This window comes from Artemia sp. Qi Xiang Cuo, chromosome 5 (assembly GCF_049724085.1).
Source record: "Artemia sp. Qi Xiang Cuo chromosome 5, ASM4972408v1, whole genome shotgun sequence".
Lineage (NCBI taxonomy): Eukaryota > Metazoa > Arthropoda > Branchiopoda > Anostraca > Artemiidae > Artemia > Artemia sp. Qi Xiang Cuo.
The window spans coordinates 34,457,529-34,473,585 of record NC_142798.1 but is presented as its reverse complement, the minus strand read 5'-3'; the positions used below and the strand labels follow the sequence as shown (position 1 = coordinate 34,473,585).

The 16,057-nt window shown below is 32.0% G+C and overlaps 1 protein-coding gene across 1 annotated transcript; it reads left to right on the top strand.

Moving 5' to 3' along the window:
• The first annotated feature begins 2,165 nt into the window (after nt 1-2,165).
• On the top strand, nt 2,166-3,860 carry LOC148952064 (uncharacterized). The gene is made up of 2 exons (XM_089088819.1): nt 2,166-2,230; nt 3,553-3,860. Exons 1-2 carry the CDS (start codon nt 2,222-2,224, stop codon nt 3,802-3,804), a joined length of 261 nt encoding a protein of 86 aa, XP_088944945.1. The 5' UTR covers nt 2,166-2,221; the 3' UTR covers nt 3,805-3,860.
• The last annotated feature ends 12,197 nt before the right edge of the window (nt 3,861-16,057 follow it).

Here is a 16,057-nt window from a genome sequence, read left to right as displayed (position 1 = left end):
GTATTTACTCAATATAATGCTAGGAGGAGGAATTAAGTTTTGGAGGTGGGGTGAAAAATTGGTAGTCTTTTAACTTTATAAAGGGATGTTGTAGAAACGGGGGGTGGGGAAGAAAACCATAACTTTGCTACATGACTTTTGGTACTTATTTATTACCCGGATCACTTTTCTTGGAAAGGTACCATTGAATTTTGGTGTGAGAGGATACTCACTCTCTTTGAAAAGGTGTGGAGGCCCCAGCAAATAGTATGGGATTTACTATTCGTCACAGCCAATCCATACGATGCATCCTACTGCTGTATATGTGATCAAAATATCTGGACTTCTGTACCTGTTTTTTCATTGTCTAAATATTTGGAATTATCCCCATTTAAAAGTTTATCTGTTCGTCATAGAACGGCAGTGTGGTCTAAGAAAAAAGTACCTAATTTAAGGTGTTGCGTCGAAAATACGTCGTATATATGGGGAAATGAGACCAACCCAGTAAACAACTATAAACTCAACCTTTGGTTTGCAATTAGAAAACACGAAAGGCTTTACCACCTTCATTAGAAATTCGTTTTATATTTGGGCAAGATTAAAGAAGGAAATTTGAATCAAGACTTTGAATAAACTTTGTCATTGAACTTTCTCTGAAAATAATTTAGTGATTAATCCGGAAGTTCATTATTTTGTAAATGGCAGTCCATAAACTATATAACTATGCCACCAGAGTTGACAAGGATTTTATTGAAATCGAAAGCTCTTATGCCTTTTTTATGAATAAAAAGTGATTGGAGGGCAACCCGATCCCTGCTACGCCAATTATTTCCCAAACCAGCCCAATTAAATTTTGAGACATCTATTTTGTTCAGCATAGTTGAAAGTTCAAGTAATTCTGTCTTTTCGGATGTCAACCATCCCCTCCCCCCACAGCTTTCAATGCAAGGACTGTAAGTTAGGCAATTCGTCAATTCTTTAATAGTATATGTTATTGAAATACGTATGAATGTTTGACCTTTACTTTCCAAAAAGACGAAGGGCATTCAGTTGATCCTTTCAGAGAACGTTGAGGGGATTATTGAATTAAATTAAAACGCTTTATGTGTATATGAGTTGTCAAAAGGGCGTAATTTAGCAATAACTGAGTAAATTAATTTGGAACTTTTGTGAAATGATAAGGGAGATTATCAATTGACCAAAAAGCCCAAATTGATGCTACTACTACTGCTAGTACTACTACCAACACTAACACTGCTACCCCTATTACTACTACTACCACTGCTACCACTAAAACTACTGCTTTTGAAGCGAGTAATACCAGGGGAGTTGCTTGAGCGTTTTTATTCGGGGTGCAATCTGGATAGTCAAGGGGCATGGGCTATATAATATATTTTTTCTCCGATTTTTATGGGGAACTTTCCCCCCCCCCCTTACCCATACCCCCTGGCCGGCTAACTCATTTGGAATGCCGTATTAAACTTTTTGTCACCTGCAGTAAAAATTGTAAAAATTCATGATGAAGTTGCGAAGAAAGCAGCCCAGTTTTTTCCAAAAAAAGACATTATGAAAGCAAATGAGATCCAAGGGCACAAGTGAACTGTCTTGCTCGAAAGAACAAAGGTTACTTCAGTGACATTTTTTGGAAATGGTCAAATTGTTTCAGACTTCCGATGACGATAAGATTGCTCAGCCTACATTCCTTATTTTTGAGCCAGAAGAAGTACAACGACGCCCCTGAGTAACATAATGGCTGAGGATATCGAAATGCAATATATGTATATTGAACAGACAATCCACGTTAATTTGTTTTTTTGTTGTTTTTTTTCAGTAAAGGGCAAATTATGTTCTGTTCTGTTGTACTAAACAAAACGATATGTTGTAAAAAAATATATTCATGGTTTCTGCTTGAAATACAATTTACTCAACACTCCAAAATAAACCAATTATGGTTAACCTGCATTTTTTGCAGTGATTTCTACGGAAAATCATGGTTTTGACGGGCCCCACCCCTAATTAAAGTTGTATCATTTCTTGGTTTCCACTAAGTGTCGGTGCTTAACCGCTGTGACTTTCATCGTCAATGGAAAAAATCCCCCGTATATTTTCACCTCTAACTATTTTGAATTACGAATATATAACCTGTATTTTCAAAAGTATATAAGGACTTCTTTAGTCAATAAATACTATCAGTTCAATCCTTTAGTCGAAGTTGAATACTCTTGAAAAAAAGCTGCTAACAATGAAATACGTAAGTGGAATACTTTTGTAATTTTCAATTAAAGTTTAGTTTAATAGTAGTTTTACTGACAATCCAAAATGTGGAAAAAACATTTGTAGCATTAATGAATCTAAAGTTTAAAATGTAAGTTGTCTACACTTGTAATTTTCAGTTGTAGATTAGTTTGATATTAGTTTTACAGACAACCCGATATTTTGAAAAGCATTTGCAGTTTCAATGATTCGACAGTGACGCTAACATCGTAACAATTGCCTTTATAAAAGCTGAAATTTTCATGGATTTTTAACGTTTAACCAACAATGGTAATTGAAGTTATCCTGAAAAATTAAAAAATTTATCGCACAAAATGCTTCGATTTCTTCAACAACACAAGTGTAGCTTTATGATTTATGGTACCGAACGTGGGTTAGGTAACTGATTAGTGTATGTCAACTTGACATGGCGATTTTTTTTTAACTCAATAAGGACCTAGTGTCAATTGCTTTTCAGTTTTTATTCTTTTTTTATCCGAGGGATTTAAAATTCGATTTTCTCATTTTTATTCTTTTCATTGGGCTATTTGAAGTGATTGAATGTTTGGAATTTTACAAACTGGAAAGTTTTACTCATATCCGTTTAACATAGACGAACTTTTTTATATTTTTTTTTTCTTTTTCTCGCTTTTTTTATCTGTTTTTTTTTTATTCACGGAAAAGGGGTTTTTCCTTCTTTTAATTTATTCAGGACAGATGAGATCGACGCAGCTGTCAAAGAAAGTCATTGCAACAATCTTTCAGTTTGTGGTTTAGGATCTAGTACAGTTATATTCCCCTTCTTCTCTGTCTAATAAACATTTTTTTAGATTTAATACTCAAAATACTTGTGTAATAGAAGGGAAACTTCCTACCCTCCCAGCTTGCATGTTGCGCAATTGTTCGCAATATCTTTTTGGGAATAAACAAAACGTTAGCTAATGATTATAACCCCTTCCATAGAGATATCCAGGACACTATTGCGATATTGTATCATAAAAATGCACTTTTTGAATTGATTTTTAGTGCCTTAAAAGACTGTTCCATGAGCGTTTCTTTTGTTCATTTTTGTGCCACTATTTGGTTAAATCAAACGTTGAAAAAGAAGAAATACCGTATTATGTAAAATTTGCAACATTTTTCTTTTTAAACTCTATTGAAAGTCCAAATATTGATAAGATAAACTCTTATTTGTTTTTAAAATGCATAGATGCACTTCAAAAATATTTCTCATTGGTTCCTATGTTTCCTACAAAGGAAACATATACACATTTTTAACATATTTATGTATATTTATATAAATATCTAGTTTTATTCTAGATTCTGCTCGTTTCTCTTGTTATCATGGCAGCATTAGCACAACCAAATTATTCAAAGGAAACAGCTCGTGAAATTGAAGATTTGAAAAGGGGGTTAGCAGGTCAAGGAGGATGGGGTCTTTCCTTTGAGGATCATAGTTATAGGCTGAGAAGAGAAGCACCTGAATTGAAAGATCCTGTCGAAGAAGACCTGAAAGGAGCCGAAACTCATCACTATAGCCCCATCACTCTAGCCCCATTACATTGGGGCTAGAGAGAAGGGATTATTTAAGTTACAAAAGTTTTGACGTAATTTATGTTTAAATTAAATGTTTTGACCTCATTAGTTTGATTTTTTCTGTTTATTCTATTTTTGATTATTTGTATTAGAGCTGTCTTTCTTTTTGCACATCAAATTTATAAAACAAACTAGCGTCTTCCAAATCAGTGTGAAAAAAACAAAACTAAAAGTTAAAACAAACAAAAATTATTATATATATATATATATATATATATATATATATATATATATATATATATATATATATATATATATATATATATATATATATATATATATATATATATATATATATATATATATATATATATATATATATATATATATATATATATATATATATATATATATATATATATATATATATATATATATATATATATATATATATATTGATCCCAGGCAAAAATTTTACACAGCTATTTTAAGGATAAGGTACTATTGATCAAACTAACTTGAAGTATGAAATTTCCATGAAATCTGCAGAGGTAAAACTTACCACTCTTTTATAATGAATAAAAAGCGGTCGAAAGGAAAACAATGATCACAAAAATGGGAAAACCAAAGTGTAGCTTCTGTAACACATTAAGAAAAGCCAAAAACAATGTTTTCTTATCATTGTCACCCTCTTACCCACCCTGAAAAGCCTTTTAACGACAATCTAGGTAGATACATAGCCAACAAAGATCCTTGGAACAATTTACCTAAATAATCTTTATTTTTAGGTTTAATCAGTTTCTAAGTTTAAAATGCGTCTTGCGTCAGGACAAATCCTAAATTACAACAAACTTTTAGATTAAATTCCTCGAAAAAAGGTATGCACAAAAATGGTATTTTTTGGCTTTGGAGGGCTCTCTGTTTGAAAATTAGTTATCAATAGGTTAAATTTAAAGCCATTTTTCTTTTGATTTTTATTGTGATAGGAAAAATATTTCGTTTTCAATAAAAAAAAAACACAAAAAAACTATGTAATAAACAAGTGCACGACGAACAAAGACATAGAACAAGGTAAGCAAACAAAATATCTTTCAAATTCTTACGACATTACGAAATTTATGTGTTTGCAGTAGCACAAGCATCCATTGGTATACGTGAAACATACTATTTCTGTACTTCTAGAAGATATTCTTTCCATTTATGGGGTTCAAATATTGAAAAAATTGAAAAAATTGAAAAAAGGATGCTAAGAGAATTAAAAGTACATAAAATTGAATTATTATAACAGTAGAAGTGACCCTAAAGATACAGAACGAACACCCCTGCTGCCATCTACAATTTAGTTTAATGCTGACGGGACATAATTTATTCAAGGATTATCGATCGAGTCTAATGGGGGTCAAGGTCAATCGATCTGTTGTTGTTGTTGTTTGGCCACGTGTAATGGCATGAGGGGTGATTTACATAATCGATGGGGGAATTATTGAGTCACGAGCGTGGGGAATTATGAAACAATATGGTCATAGAGTCCCTAGGGAGAAAGATTACGTAATCGCTCAATGACATCTTTTTACAAGATCGAATTATTTGTTGTTTCTATGTGTAATAGCTCCGGGACGAAGGTTGCACATGCGCATTGAATTCTAACGGGAACAATGCTATTGATCTAGGACTCAAGGGGGAAGTGGATTTCCGAGAACTTGTTTGCGTAATCGATTGAGAATTTTATTGATCCGATAACGGGAAACAGTTAGATCATATGTTTCCTTCTCAGCCAATCAGCGAGTCGGTTACATCCTCCTTCTCAGCCAATCAGCGAGTCGGTTACATATTAGCGGCGGAGGGAATATAAGGAAGGGATTTTTGCTATAGTTTTATTAGGGGAAATTATTGATTCACGAAGGGGGGAATTAAGAAACAAACATGGCTTCATTGTTGTTTGGTTAGCTTAACCTGATAAATTGATTTACATAATCGCTAAGAAAAGTATTGATTCCCGAAGGGGGGGGATTAAGAAACAAACATGGCTTCATTGTTGTTTGGTTAGCTTAGCCTGAGAAATTGATTTACATAATCGCTATGGAAATTATTGATTCACGAAGGGGGGAATTAAGAAACATTAAGGCTTCTTTAATCTTAGGTCTGAGGGATAAACGTTCTTTAGGTCAGAGAGAAAAATTAATATACTATTTTTAAATACGGCTTCACGAAGGGGGAATTAAGAAACATTAAGGCTTCTTTAATCTTAGGTCTGAGGGATAAACGTTCTTTACGTCAGAGAGAAGAATTAATATTCTATTTTTAAATAGGGCTTCATTGATCTATAGTGTCATGAATTATAAATGACATCACTTGTTATCTTGGAATTATGTGGGAGTCTAAAGAGATAGAAATTCTATTTTTAAATACGGCTTCACGGAGCTTTAAGTCGGAGAGATAAATTGATATTCTAACGAAACCATAATAGTTTAGCTAGGAAAATTTATGAGATGAAGAGATTAACGTAGGAAAGGGTTTCCTAGAAATTTGAAATGTGAAAGCACTGAGATGCCAAACAAAAGGAACACGATGAAATTACTTTTAGGGATTATTTGGGCGAAACGGTTTTAGACAGCTTATGGAATTATTTCGGCGAAACCGTTAGAGACGTTGATTTAAAAGATGATTTAAAAGATGATTTTTGAGTGTGGTCGTTATAATACACAAGTTCCAATGAACAGTGTTGTGAGGTCCCCTACCACAACCCCAAAGAGCCCCCATCGCCCAACCCCCATCCAAAGGGTTCCAAACCCCATACCCCAATCCAGAAGGATCCCCCGGTCCCCAAAGGTTCCCAGGGCTCCCACCCGGCCCCCAGACCCTCCAAAGGCCCCCCCCGGGCCCCCCAACGGCACATCGATCTCCCAAAAGACCACCGGGATCCCAAAGGGCCCCCCACCCTCCCCTCCCTCTCCCTCTCCTCCCCACTCCTCACCGTCACCACCCCCTCCCCCTCCCCTCCTCCCCCCTCCCCCTCCCCTCCTCTCCTCCCCTCCCCTCCCCCTACCCATTTTTTTAATATTTTTTGTGCATTGAGACACAGAAGGGTCACCCTCCCCCAAGGGTCCCCCAAACACCCTCCCCGGGCCCCCCAAAGAGTCCCCTCTCCATTTTTGTAATACTTTTTTATGGCTTTATTATATCTTTTCTGAACAAGTTCCATTCATAATGTCATTCCTAAACCCATTTTCCAACCTCAAAGAGTCCCCACCCCAATTTGTAAATACTTTCATGAATTTTTTAACATGGTATTTTTTAACTTTTTACGTTCCGACCTTTCTCAAAGAGTCAAATTTAAAGTTCTATTCCACATATTTTCCCGGAACAAGAAAAGTCCCAAGACATAAGAAATTTAAAGTTCACTTCTAAATTTTTCCGTAGAAGATAGGAAAAGTTATACTATGATTATGATTATTTTCTATGAAGATAAAAAATTTCACTTTAATTCTAAATTTTCTTAAATTCAGTTCTGAACATTCTCAAAGATATGAAAAGATTTAAAGTTCTGTTCCAAATATTTCCCCGGAAGAAGAAAAGTTCAACTTCGATTCTGAATTTTCTCAATGAAATTGAAATAAGTTATTGATCAATTCTATTTTCCCAAAATAATTTAAAATTTTCCACTTCAATTCAGATTTTTCTCAAAGAGATGAAAAAATTTAAAATATTGTTCCAAATTTTTCTTAGAAGATAGAAAAGATCAAGTTCTAATCTGAATTTTACCAAAGAACACAATTCATTTCTAATTTCTCCAGAGAAAATAAAAAGCTTCCACTTCAGTTTTAAGTTTACCAAGACATAAAAAATTTAAAGTTCAGTTCTAAATTTTTCTGTAGAAGATAGGAATAGTTATACTTTGATTGTGATTATTTTCTATGAAGATAAAAAGTTTCACTTTAATTCTAAATTTTCTTAAATTCAGTTCCGACCTTTCTCAAAGAGATGAAAAAATTTAAAGTTTTGTTCAATATATTTTCTCGGAAGAAGAAAAGTTCAACTTCGATTCTGATTTTTCTCATTGAAAATGAAATATGTTATTGATCAATTCTATTTCTCCAAAATAATATAAAAATTTTTGACTTCAGTTCAGATTTTACTCAAAGAGATGAAAAATTTAAAATACTATTCCAAATTTTTCATAGAAGATAGAAAAGTTCAAGTTCTCTTCTGAATTTTACCAAAACACACAATTCAATTCTAATTTCTCCAGAGAAAATAAAAAGCTTCCACTTCAGTTTTATGTTCACCAAGACATAAAAAATTTAAAGTTCAATTCTAAATTTTTCTGTAGAAGATAGGAAAAGTTATACTATGATAGTGATTATTTTCCATGAAGATAAAAAGTTTCACTTTAATTCTAAATTTTCTTAAATTCAGTTCCGAATTTTCACATAGAGATGAAAAAAATTTAAAGTTCTGTTCCAAATTTTTCATAGAATATTGGAAAAGTTATGAAAATTTAAAATACTGTTCCAAATTTTGCACTGAAGATAAAAAAGTTCAATCTGGCTCGAAGAGATGAAAAATTTAAAATACTGTTCCAAATTTTTCACTGAAGATAAAAAAGTTCAAGTTCTCTTCGGAATTTTACCAAAGAACACAATTCAATTCTAATTTCTCCAGAGAAAATAAAAATCTTCCACTTCAGTTCTTTATTTCACAAAGACAAAGAAATTTAAAGTTCATTTCTAAATTTTTCAGTGGAAGATAGAAAAAGTAATACCATACTTGTGAATATTTTCACGGAAGATAAAAAGTTCTAGTTCAATTTAAAATTTTCTCAACGAAGTGAAGAAAAGTTCAAGTTCTCTTCTGAACGTTACCAAAGAACACACTTCAATTCTAATTTGTCCTGAGAAAACAAAAATCTTCCACTTCAGTTCTTTATTTCACAAAGACATAAAGAAATTTAAAGTTCAATTCTAATTTTTCGGTGGAAGATAGAAAAAGTAATACCACACTAGGGAATATTTTCACGGAAGATAAAAAGTTCTAGTTCAATTTAAAATTTTCTCAACGAAGTCAAGGAAAGTTCAAGTTCTCTTCTGAACTTTACCAAAGAACACACTTCAATTCTAATTTCTCCGGAGAAAATAAAAATCTTCCACTTCAGTTCTTTATTTCACAAAGACATAAAGAAATTTAAAGTTCAATTCTAAATTTTTCAGTTGAACATAAAATAAGTAATACCATACTTGTGAATATTTTCCCGGAAGATAAAAAGTTCTAGTTCAATTTAAAATTTTCCCAACGATGTCAAGGAAAGTTCAAGTTCTCTTCTGAACTTTAACAAAGAACACACTTCAATTCTAATTTCTCCAGAGAAAGCAAAAAGCTGCCACTTCAGTTCTTTATTTCACAAAGACATAAGGAAATTTAAAGTTCAATTCTAAATTTTTCTGTGGGAGATAGAAAAATTAATACCATAATTGTGAGACTAAAAATGAAGATATTTATGCAGAGTTTCAACTAGCTATGGCTAAGTTTGCTAAAGACAAGCTATTTTCTTGCGAAAACACACAAACTCAGAAAAAAAGTTCAATGTTCCTTTAGTACCTACGCAATTAGACTAAAAATGAAGATATTTATGCAGATTTTCCACTATCTATGGCTAAGTTTGCTAAAGACAAGCTATTCTCTTGCGAAAACACACAAAATCAGAAAAAATGTTCAATGCTCCTTTAGTACCTATACAATTAGGCTTAAATGAAGATCTTTATGCAGCGTGTTAACTATATCAGGCTAAGATTGCTAAAGACAATCTATTTTCGTGCAAAAAAACAAAAAATAATAAGAAAAATGTTAACTGTTCCTCTATTAAATACTCAATTAGTCTTAAATGAAGATATTTATGCAGAGTTTCAACTAGCTATGGCTAAGTTTGCTAAAGACAAGCTATTTTCTTGCAAAAACACACAAACTCAGAAAAAATGTTAAATTTTCATTTATTAACAACGCAATTAGACTAAAAATGAAGATATTTATGCAGAGTTTCAACTAGCTATGGCTAAGTGTGCTAAAGACAAGCTATTTTCGTGCGAAAACACACAAAATCAGAAAAAATTTTCAATGTTCCTTTAGTACCTATGCAATTAGGCTTAAATGAAGATATTTATGCAGTGTTTCAACTATCCATGGCTAAGTTTGCTAAAGACAAGCCATTTTCTTACAAAAACACACAAAACCAGAAGTAAACTGTTCAATGTTCCTCTAGTACCTACGCAATTAGGCTTAAATTAAGATATTTATGCAGAGTTTCAACTATCTATGGCTAAGTTTGCTAAAGACAAGCTATTTTCTTGCGAAAATACACAAAATCAGAAAAAATGTTCAATGTTCCTTTAGTACCTACGTAATTAGACTTAAATGAAGATATTTATGCAGAGTTTCAACTAGCTATGGCTAAATTTGCTAAAGACAAGCTAGTTTCTTGCGAAAACACACAAAATCATAAAAAATGTCCGATGTTACTTTAGTACCTACGCAATTAGACTAAAAATCTAGATATTTATGCAGAGTTTCAACTATCTATGGCTAAGTTTGCTAAAGACAAGCTATTTTCTTGCGAAAACACACAAAATCAGAAAAAATGTTCAGTGTTCCTTTAGTACCTACACAATAAGTCTAAAAATGAATATATTTATGCACAGTTTCAACTAGCTATGGCTAAGTTTGTTAAAGACAAGCTATTTTCTTGCAAAAACACACAAAATCAGAAAAAAATGTTCAATGTTCCTTTAGTACCTACGCAATTAGGCTGAAATGAAGATATTTATGCCGAGTTTCAACTATCTATGGCTAAGTTTGCTAAAGACAAGCTATTTTCTTGCGAAAACACACAAAATCATAAAAAATGTTCAATGTTCCTTTAGTACCTATGCAATTAGGCTGAAATGAAGATATTTATGCAGAGTTTCAACTATCTATGGATAAGTTTGCTAAAGACAAGATATTTTCTTGCGAAAACACATAAAATCAGAAAAAATGTTCAGTGTTCCTTTAGTAAATACACAATTAGGCTAAAAATGAAGATATTTATGCACAGTTTCAGCTAGCTATATTTTCTTGCGAAAACACATAAAATCAGCAAAAAATATTCAATATTCCTTTAGTACCTACGCAATTAGGCTGAAGTGACGATATTTATGCAGAGTTTCAACTATCTATGGCTAAGTTTGCTAAAGACAATCTATTTTATTGAAAAAACAAAAAAAATCAGAAAAAATTTTCAATGTGCCTCTAGTAGAAACGAAATTATGATGTAATGAATATATTTATTAATAGATTCAACTATCATTTGCTAAGTTTTCTAAAGTCAAGCTATTTTAGAGCGAAAACATAAAATATCAGAAAAAATGTTCAGTGTTCCTTTATGACATAAACAATTAGGCTAAAAATGAAGATATTTATGCACAGTTTCAACTAGCTATGGCTAAGTTTGCTAAAGACAAGCTATTTTCTTGCGAAAACACACAAAATCAGAAAAAATGTTCAATGTTCCTGTAGTAACTACGCAATTAGGCTGAAATGGAGATATTTATGCAGAGTTTCAACTATCTATGGCTAAGTTTGCTACAGAGAAGCTATTTTCTTGCGAAAACACATAAAATCAGAAAAAATGTTCAATGTTCCTTTAGTACCTACGCACTTAGGCTTAAATGAAGATATTTATTCAGATTTTCATTTAACTATTGCTAAGTTTGCTAAAGACAAGATATTTTCTTGAGAAAACACAAACAAAATCAGAAAAAATGTTCAATTTTCCTTTAGTACCTACGCAATTAGTCTAAAAATGAAGATATTTATTCAGAGTTTCAACTAGCTATGGCTAAGTTTGCTAAAGACAAGCTATTTTCTTGCGAAAACACACAAAATCAGAAAAAATGTTCAGTGTTCCTTTAGTACATACACAATTAGGCTAAAAATGAAGATATTTATGCACAGTTTCAACTAGCTATGGCTAAGTTTGCTAAAGACAAGCTATTTTCTTGCAAAAACACACAAAATCAGAAAAAAATGTTCAATGTTCCTTTAGTACCTAGGCAATTAGGCTGAAATGAAGATATTTATGCCGAGTTTCAACTATCTATGGCTAAGTTTGCTAAAGACAAGCTATTTTCTTGCGAAAACACACAAAATCAGAAAAAATGGTCAATGTTCCTTTAGTACCTACGCAATTAGGCTTAAATGAATATATTTATGAATATTCTAAACTAAATATGGCTAATTTTGCTAAAGACAAGCTATTTTCTTGCGAAAACATACAAAATCAGAAAAAATGTTCAGTGTTCCTTTAGTACATACACAATTAGGCTAAAAATGAAGATATTTATGCACAGTTTCAACTAGCTATATTTTCTTTTGAAAACACACTAAATCAGAAAAAAATGTTCAATTTTCCTTTAGTACCTACGCAATTAGGCTGAAATGAAGATATTTATGCAGAGTTTCAACTATCTATGGCTAAGTTTGCTAAAGACAAGCTATTTTCTTGCGAAAACACACAAAATCAGAAAAATATTCAATGTTCCTTTAGTACCTACGCAATTAGGCTTAAATGAAGATATTTATGCAGAGTTTCAACTAGCTATGGCTAAGTTTGCTAAAGACAAGCTATTTTCTTGTGAAAACATACAAAATCAGAAAAATGTTCAGTGTTCCTTTAGTACATACACAATTAGGCTAAAAATGAAGATATTTATGCACAGTTTCAACTAGCTATGGCTAAGTTTGCTAAAGACAAGCTATTTTCTGTGAAAACACACAAAATCAGAAAAATGTTCAATGTTCCTTTAGTACCTACGCAATTAGGCTGAAATGAAGATATTTATGCAGAGTTTCAACTATCTATGGCTAAGTTTGCTAAAGAGATAGCTATTTTCTGTGAAAACACATAAAATCAGAAAATATGTTCAATGTTCCTTTAATACCTACGCAATTAGGCTTAAATGAAGATATTTATGCAGAGTTTCATTTAACTATGGCTAAGTTTGCTAAAGACAAGCTATTTTCTTGTGAAAACACAAACAAAATCAGAAAAATGTTCAATGTTCCTTTAGTACCTATGCAATTAGGCTAAAAATGAAGATATTTATGCAGAGTTTCAACTAGCTATGGCTAAGTTTGCTAAAGACAAGCTATTTTCTTGTGAAAACACACAAAATCAGAAAAAATGTTCAATGTTCCTTTAGTACCTACGCAATTAGGATAAAAATGAAGATATTTATGCACTGTTTCAACTAGCTATGGCTAAGTTTGCTAAAGACAAGCTATTTTCTTGCGAAAACACATAAAATCAGAAAAAATATTGTTAGGTTAGGTTAAGTTAGATTAGGTTATTGCCTATGTGCGCGCATATAGGTTAGGTTAGGTTGATTAAGTTAGGTTAGGTTAAGTTAGGTTAGATTAAGTTAGGTTAGGTTAGGTTAGATTAGGCTAGGTTAGCCTACGTACGCGCGCGTACGTAGGCTAACCTAGCTTAATCTAACTTAACCTAACCTAACTTAATCTAACCTAACCTAGCCTAACTTAACCTAACCTAACTTAATCCAACCTAACCTAACCTATATGTGCGCGGACGTAGGCTAAAGTAACCTAATCTAACTTAACCTAACCTAACAATATTTTTTCTGATTTTATGTGTTTTCGCAAGAAAATAGCTTGTCTTTAGCAAACTTAGCCATAGCTAGTTGAAACAGTGCATAAATATCTTCAATTTTAGCCTAATTGCGTAGGTAGTAAAGGAACATTGACCATTTTTTCTGATTTTGTGTGTTTTCGCAAGAAAATAGCTTGTCTTTAGCAAACTTAGTCATAGCTATTTGAAACTGTGCATAAATATCTTCATTTTTAGCCTAATTGCGTGGGTACTAAAGGAACATAGAACATTTTTTCTGATTTTGTTTGTGTTATAGTAAGAAAATAGATTGTCTTTAGCAAATTTAGCCATAGCTAGTTGAAACTCTGCATAAATATCTTCATTTAAGCCTAATTGCGTAGATACTAAAGGAACATTGAACATTTTTTCTGATTTTGTGTGTTTTTGCAAGAAAATAGCTTGTCTTTAGCAAACTTGGCCATGGCTAGTTGAAAATCTGCATAAATATCTTCATTTCAGCCTAATTGCCTAGGTGCTAAATGTACATTGAACATTTGTTCTGTTTTTGTGTGTTTTTGAAAGAAAATAGCTTGTCTTTAGCAAACTTGGCCATAGCTAGTTGAAACTGTGCATAAATATCTTCATTTTTAGCCTAATTGTGTATGTACAAAAGGAACACTGAACATTTTTTCTGATTTTGTATGTTTTCGCAAGAAAATAGCTTGTCTTTAGCAAACTTAGCCATAGCTAGTTGAAACTCTGCATAAATATCTTCATTTAAGCCTAATTGCGTAGGTACTAGAGGAACATTGAAAATTTTTTCTGTTTTTGTTTGTTTTAGCAAGACAATAGATTGTCTTTAGCAAACTTAGCCATAGCTAGTTGAAACTCTGCATAAATATCTTCATTTCAGCCTAATTGCGTAGGTACTACAGGAACATTGAACATTTTCTGCTTATTTTATGTGTTTTCGCAAGAAAATATAGCTAGTTGAAACTGTGCATAAATATCTTTATTCTTAGCCTAATTGTGTATGTACTAAAGGAAAACTGAACATTTTTTATTATTTTATATGTTTACGCAAGAAAATATCTTGTCTTTAGCAAACTTAGCCATAGCTAGTTGAAACTCTGCATAAATATCTTCATTTAAGCCCAATTGCGTAGTTACTAACGGAACATTGAACATTTTTCCTGATTTTGTGTGTTTTCGCAAGAAAATAGCTTGTCTTTAGCAAACTTAGCCATAGATAGTTGAAACTCTGCATAAATATCTTCATTTCATCCTAATTTCCTAGGTACTAAAGGAAAATTGAACAATTTTTTCTTATTTTGTGTGTTTTTGCAAGAAAATAGCTTGTCTTTAGCAAACTTAGCCATAGCTAGTTGAAACTGTGCATAAATATCTTCATTTTTAGACTAATTGAGTATGTACTAAAGGAACATTGAACATTTTTTCTGATTTTGTGTGTTTTCGCAAGAAAATAGCTTGTCTTTAGCAAACTTAGCCATAGCTAGTTGAAACTCTGAATAAATATCTACATTTTTAGTCTAATTGCGTAGGTACTAAAGGAACATTGAACATTTTTTCTGATTTTGTTTGTGTTTTCGCAAGAAACTAGCTTGTCTTTAGCAAATTTAGCCATAGCTAGTTGAAACTCTGCATAAATATCTTCATTTAAGTCTAATTGCGTAGGTACTAAAGGAACATTGATCATTTTTTCTGATTTTGTGTGTTTTCGCAAGAAAATAGCTTGTCTTTAGCAAACTTAGCCATAGATAGTTGAAACTCTGCATAAATATCTTCATTTAAGCCTAATTGTGTAGGTACTAGAGGAACATTGAACATTTTACTTCTGATTTTGTGTGTTTTTGTAAGAAAATAGCTTGTCTTTAGCAAACTTAGTCATAGATAGTTGAAACTCTGCATAAATATCTTCATTTAAGCCTAATTGCGTAGGTACTAGAGGAACATTGAACATTTTACTTCTGATTTTGTGTGTTTTCGCAAGAAAATTGCTTGTCTTTAGCAAACTTAGCCATAGCTAGTTGAAACTCTGCATAAATATCTTCATTTAATCCAAATTGCATAGGTAATAAAGGAACAGTGAACATTTTTTATTATTTTGTGTGTTTTCGCACGAAAATAGCTTGTGTTTAGCAAACTTAGCCATAGCTAGTTGAAACTCTGCATAAATATCTTCCTTTTTAGTCTAATTGCTTAGGTACTAAAGGAACATTGAACATTTTTTCTGAGTTTGTGTGTTTTCGCAAGAAAATAGCTTGTCTTTAGCAAACTTAGCCATAGCTAGTTGAAACTCTGCATAAATATCTTCATTTTTAGTCTCACAAGTGTGGTATTAATTTTTCTATCTCCCACCGAAAAATTTAGAATTGAACTTTAAATTTCTTTATGTCTTTGTGAAATAAAGAACTGAAGTGGCAGCTTTTTGCTTTCTCTGGAGAAATTAGAATTGAAGTGTGTTCTTTGGTAAAGTTCAGAAGAGAACTTGAACTTTCCTTGACATCATTGAGAAAATTTTAAATTGAACTAGAACTTTTTATCTTACTTGAAAATATTCACAAGTATGGTATTACTTTTTCTATCTTCATTAGAAAAATTTAGTATTGAACTCTAAATTTCTTTTTGTCT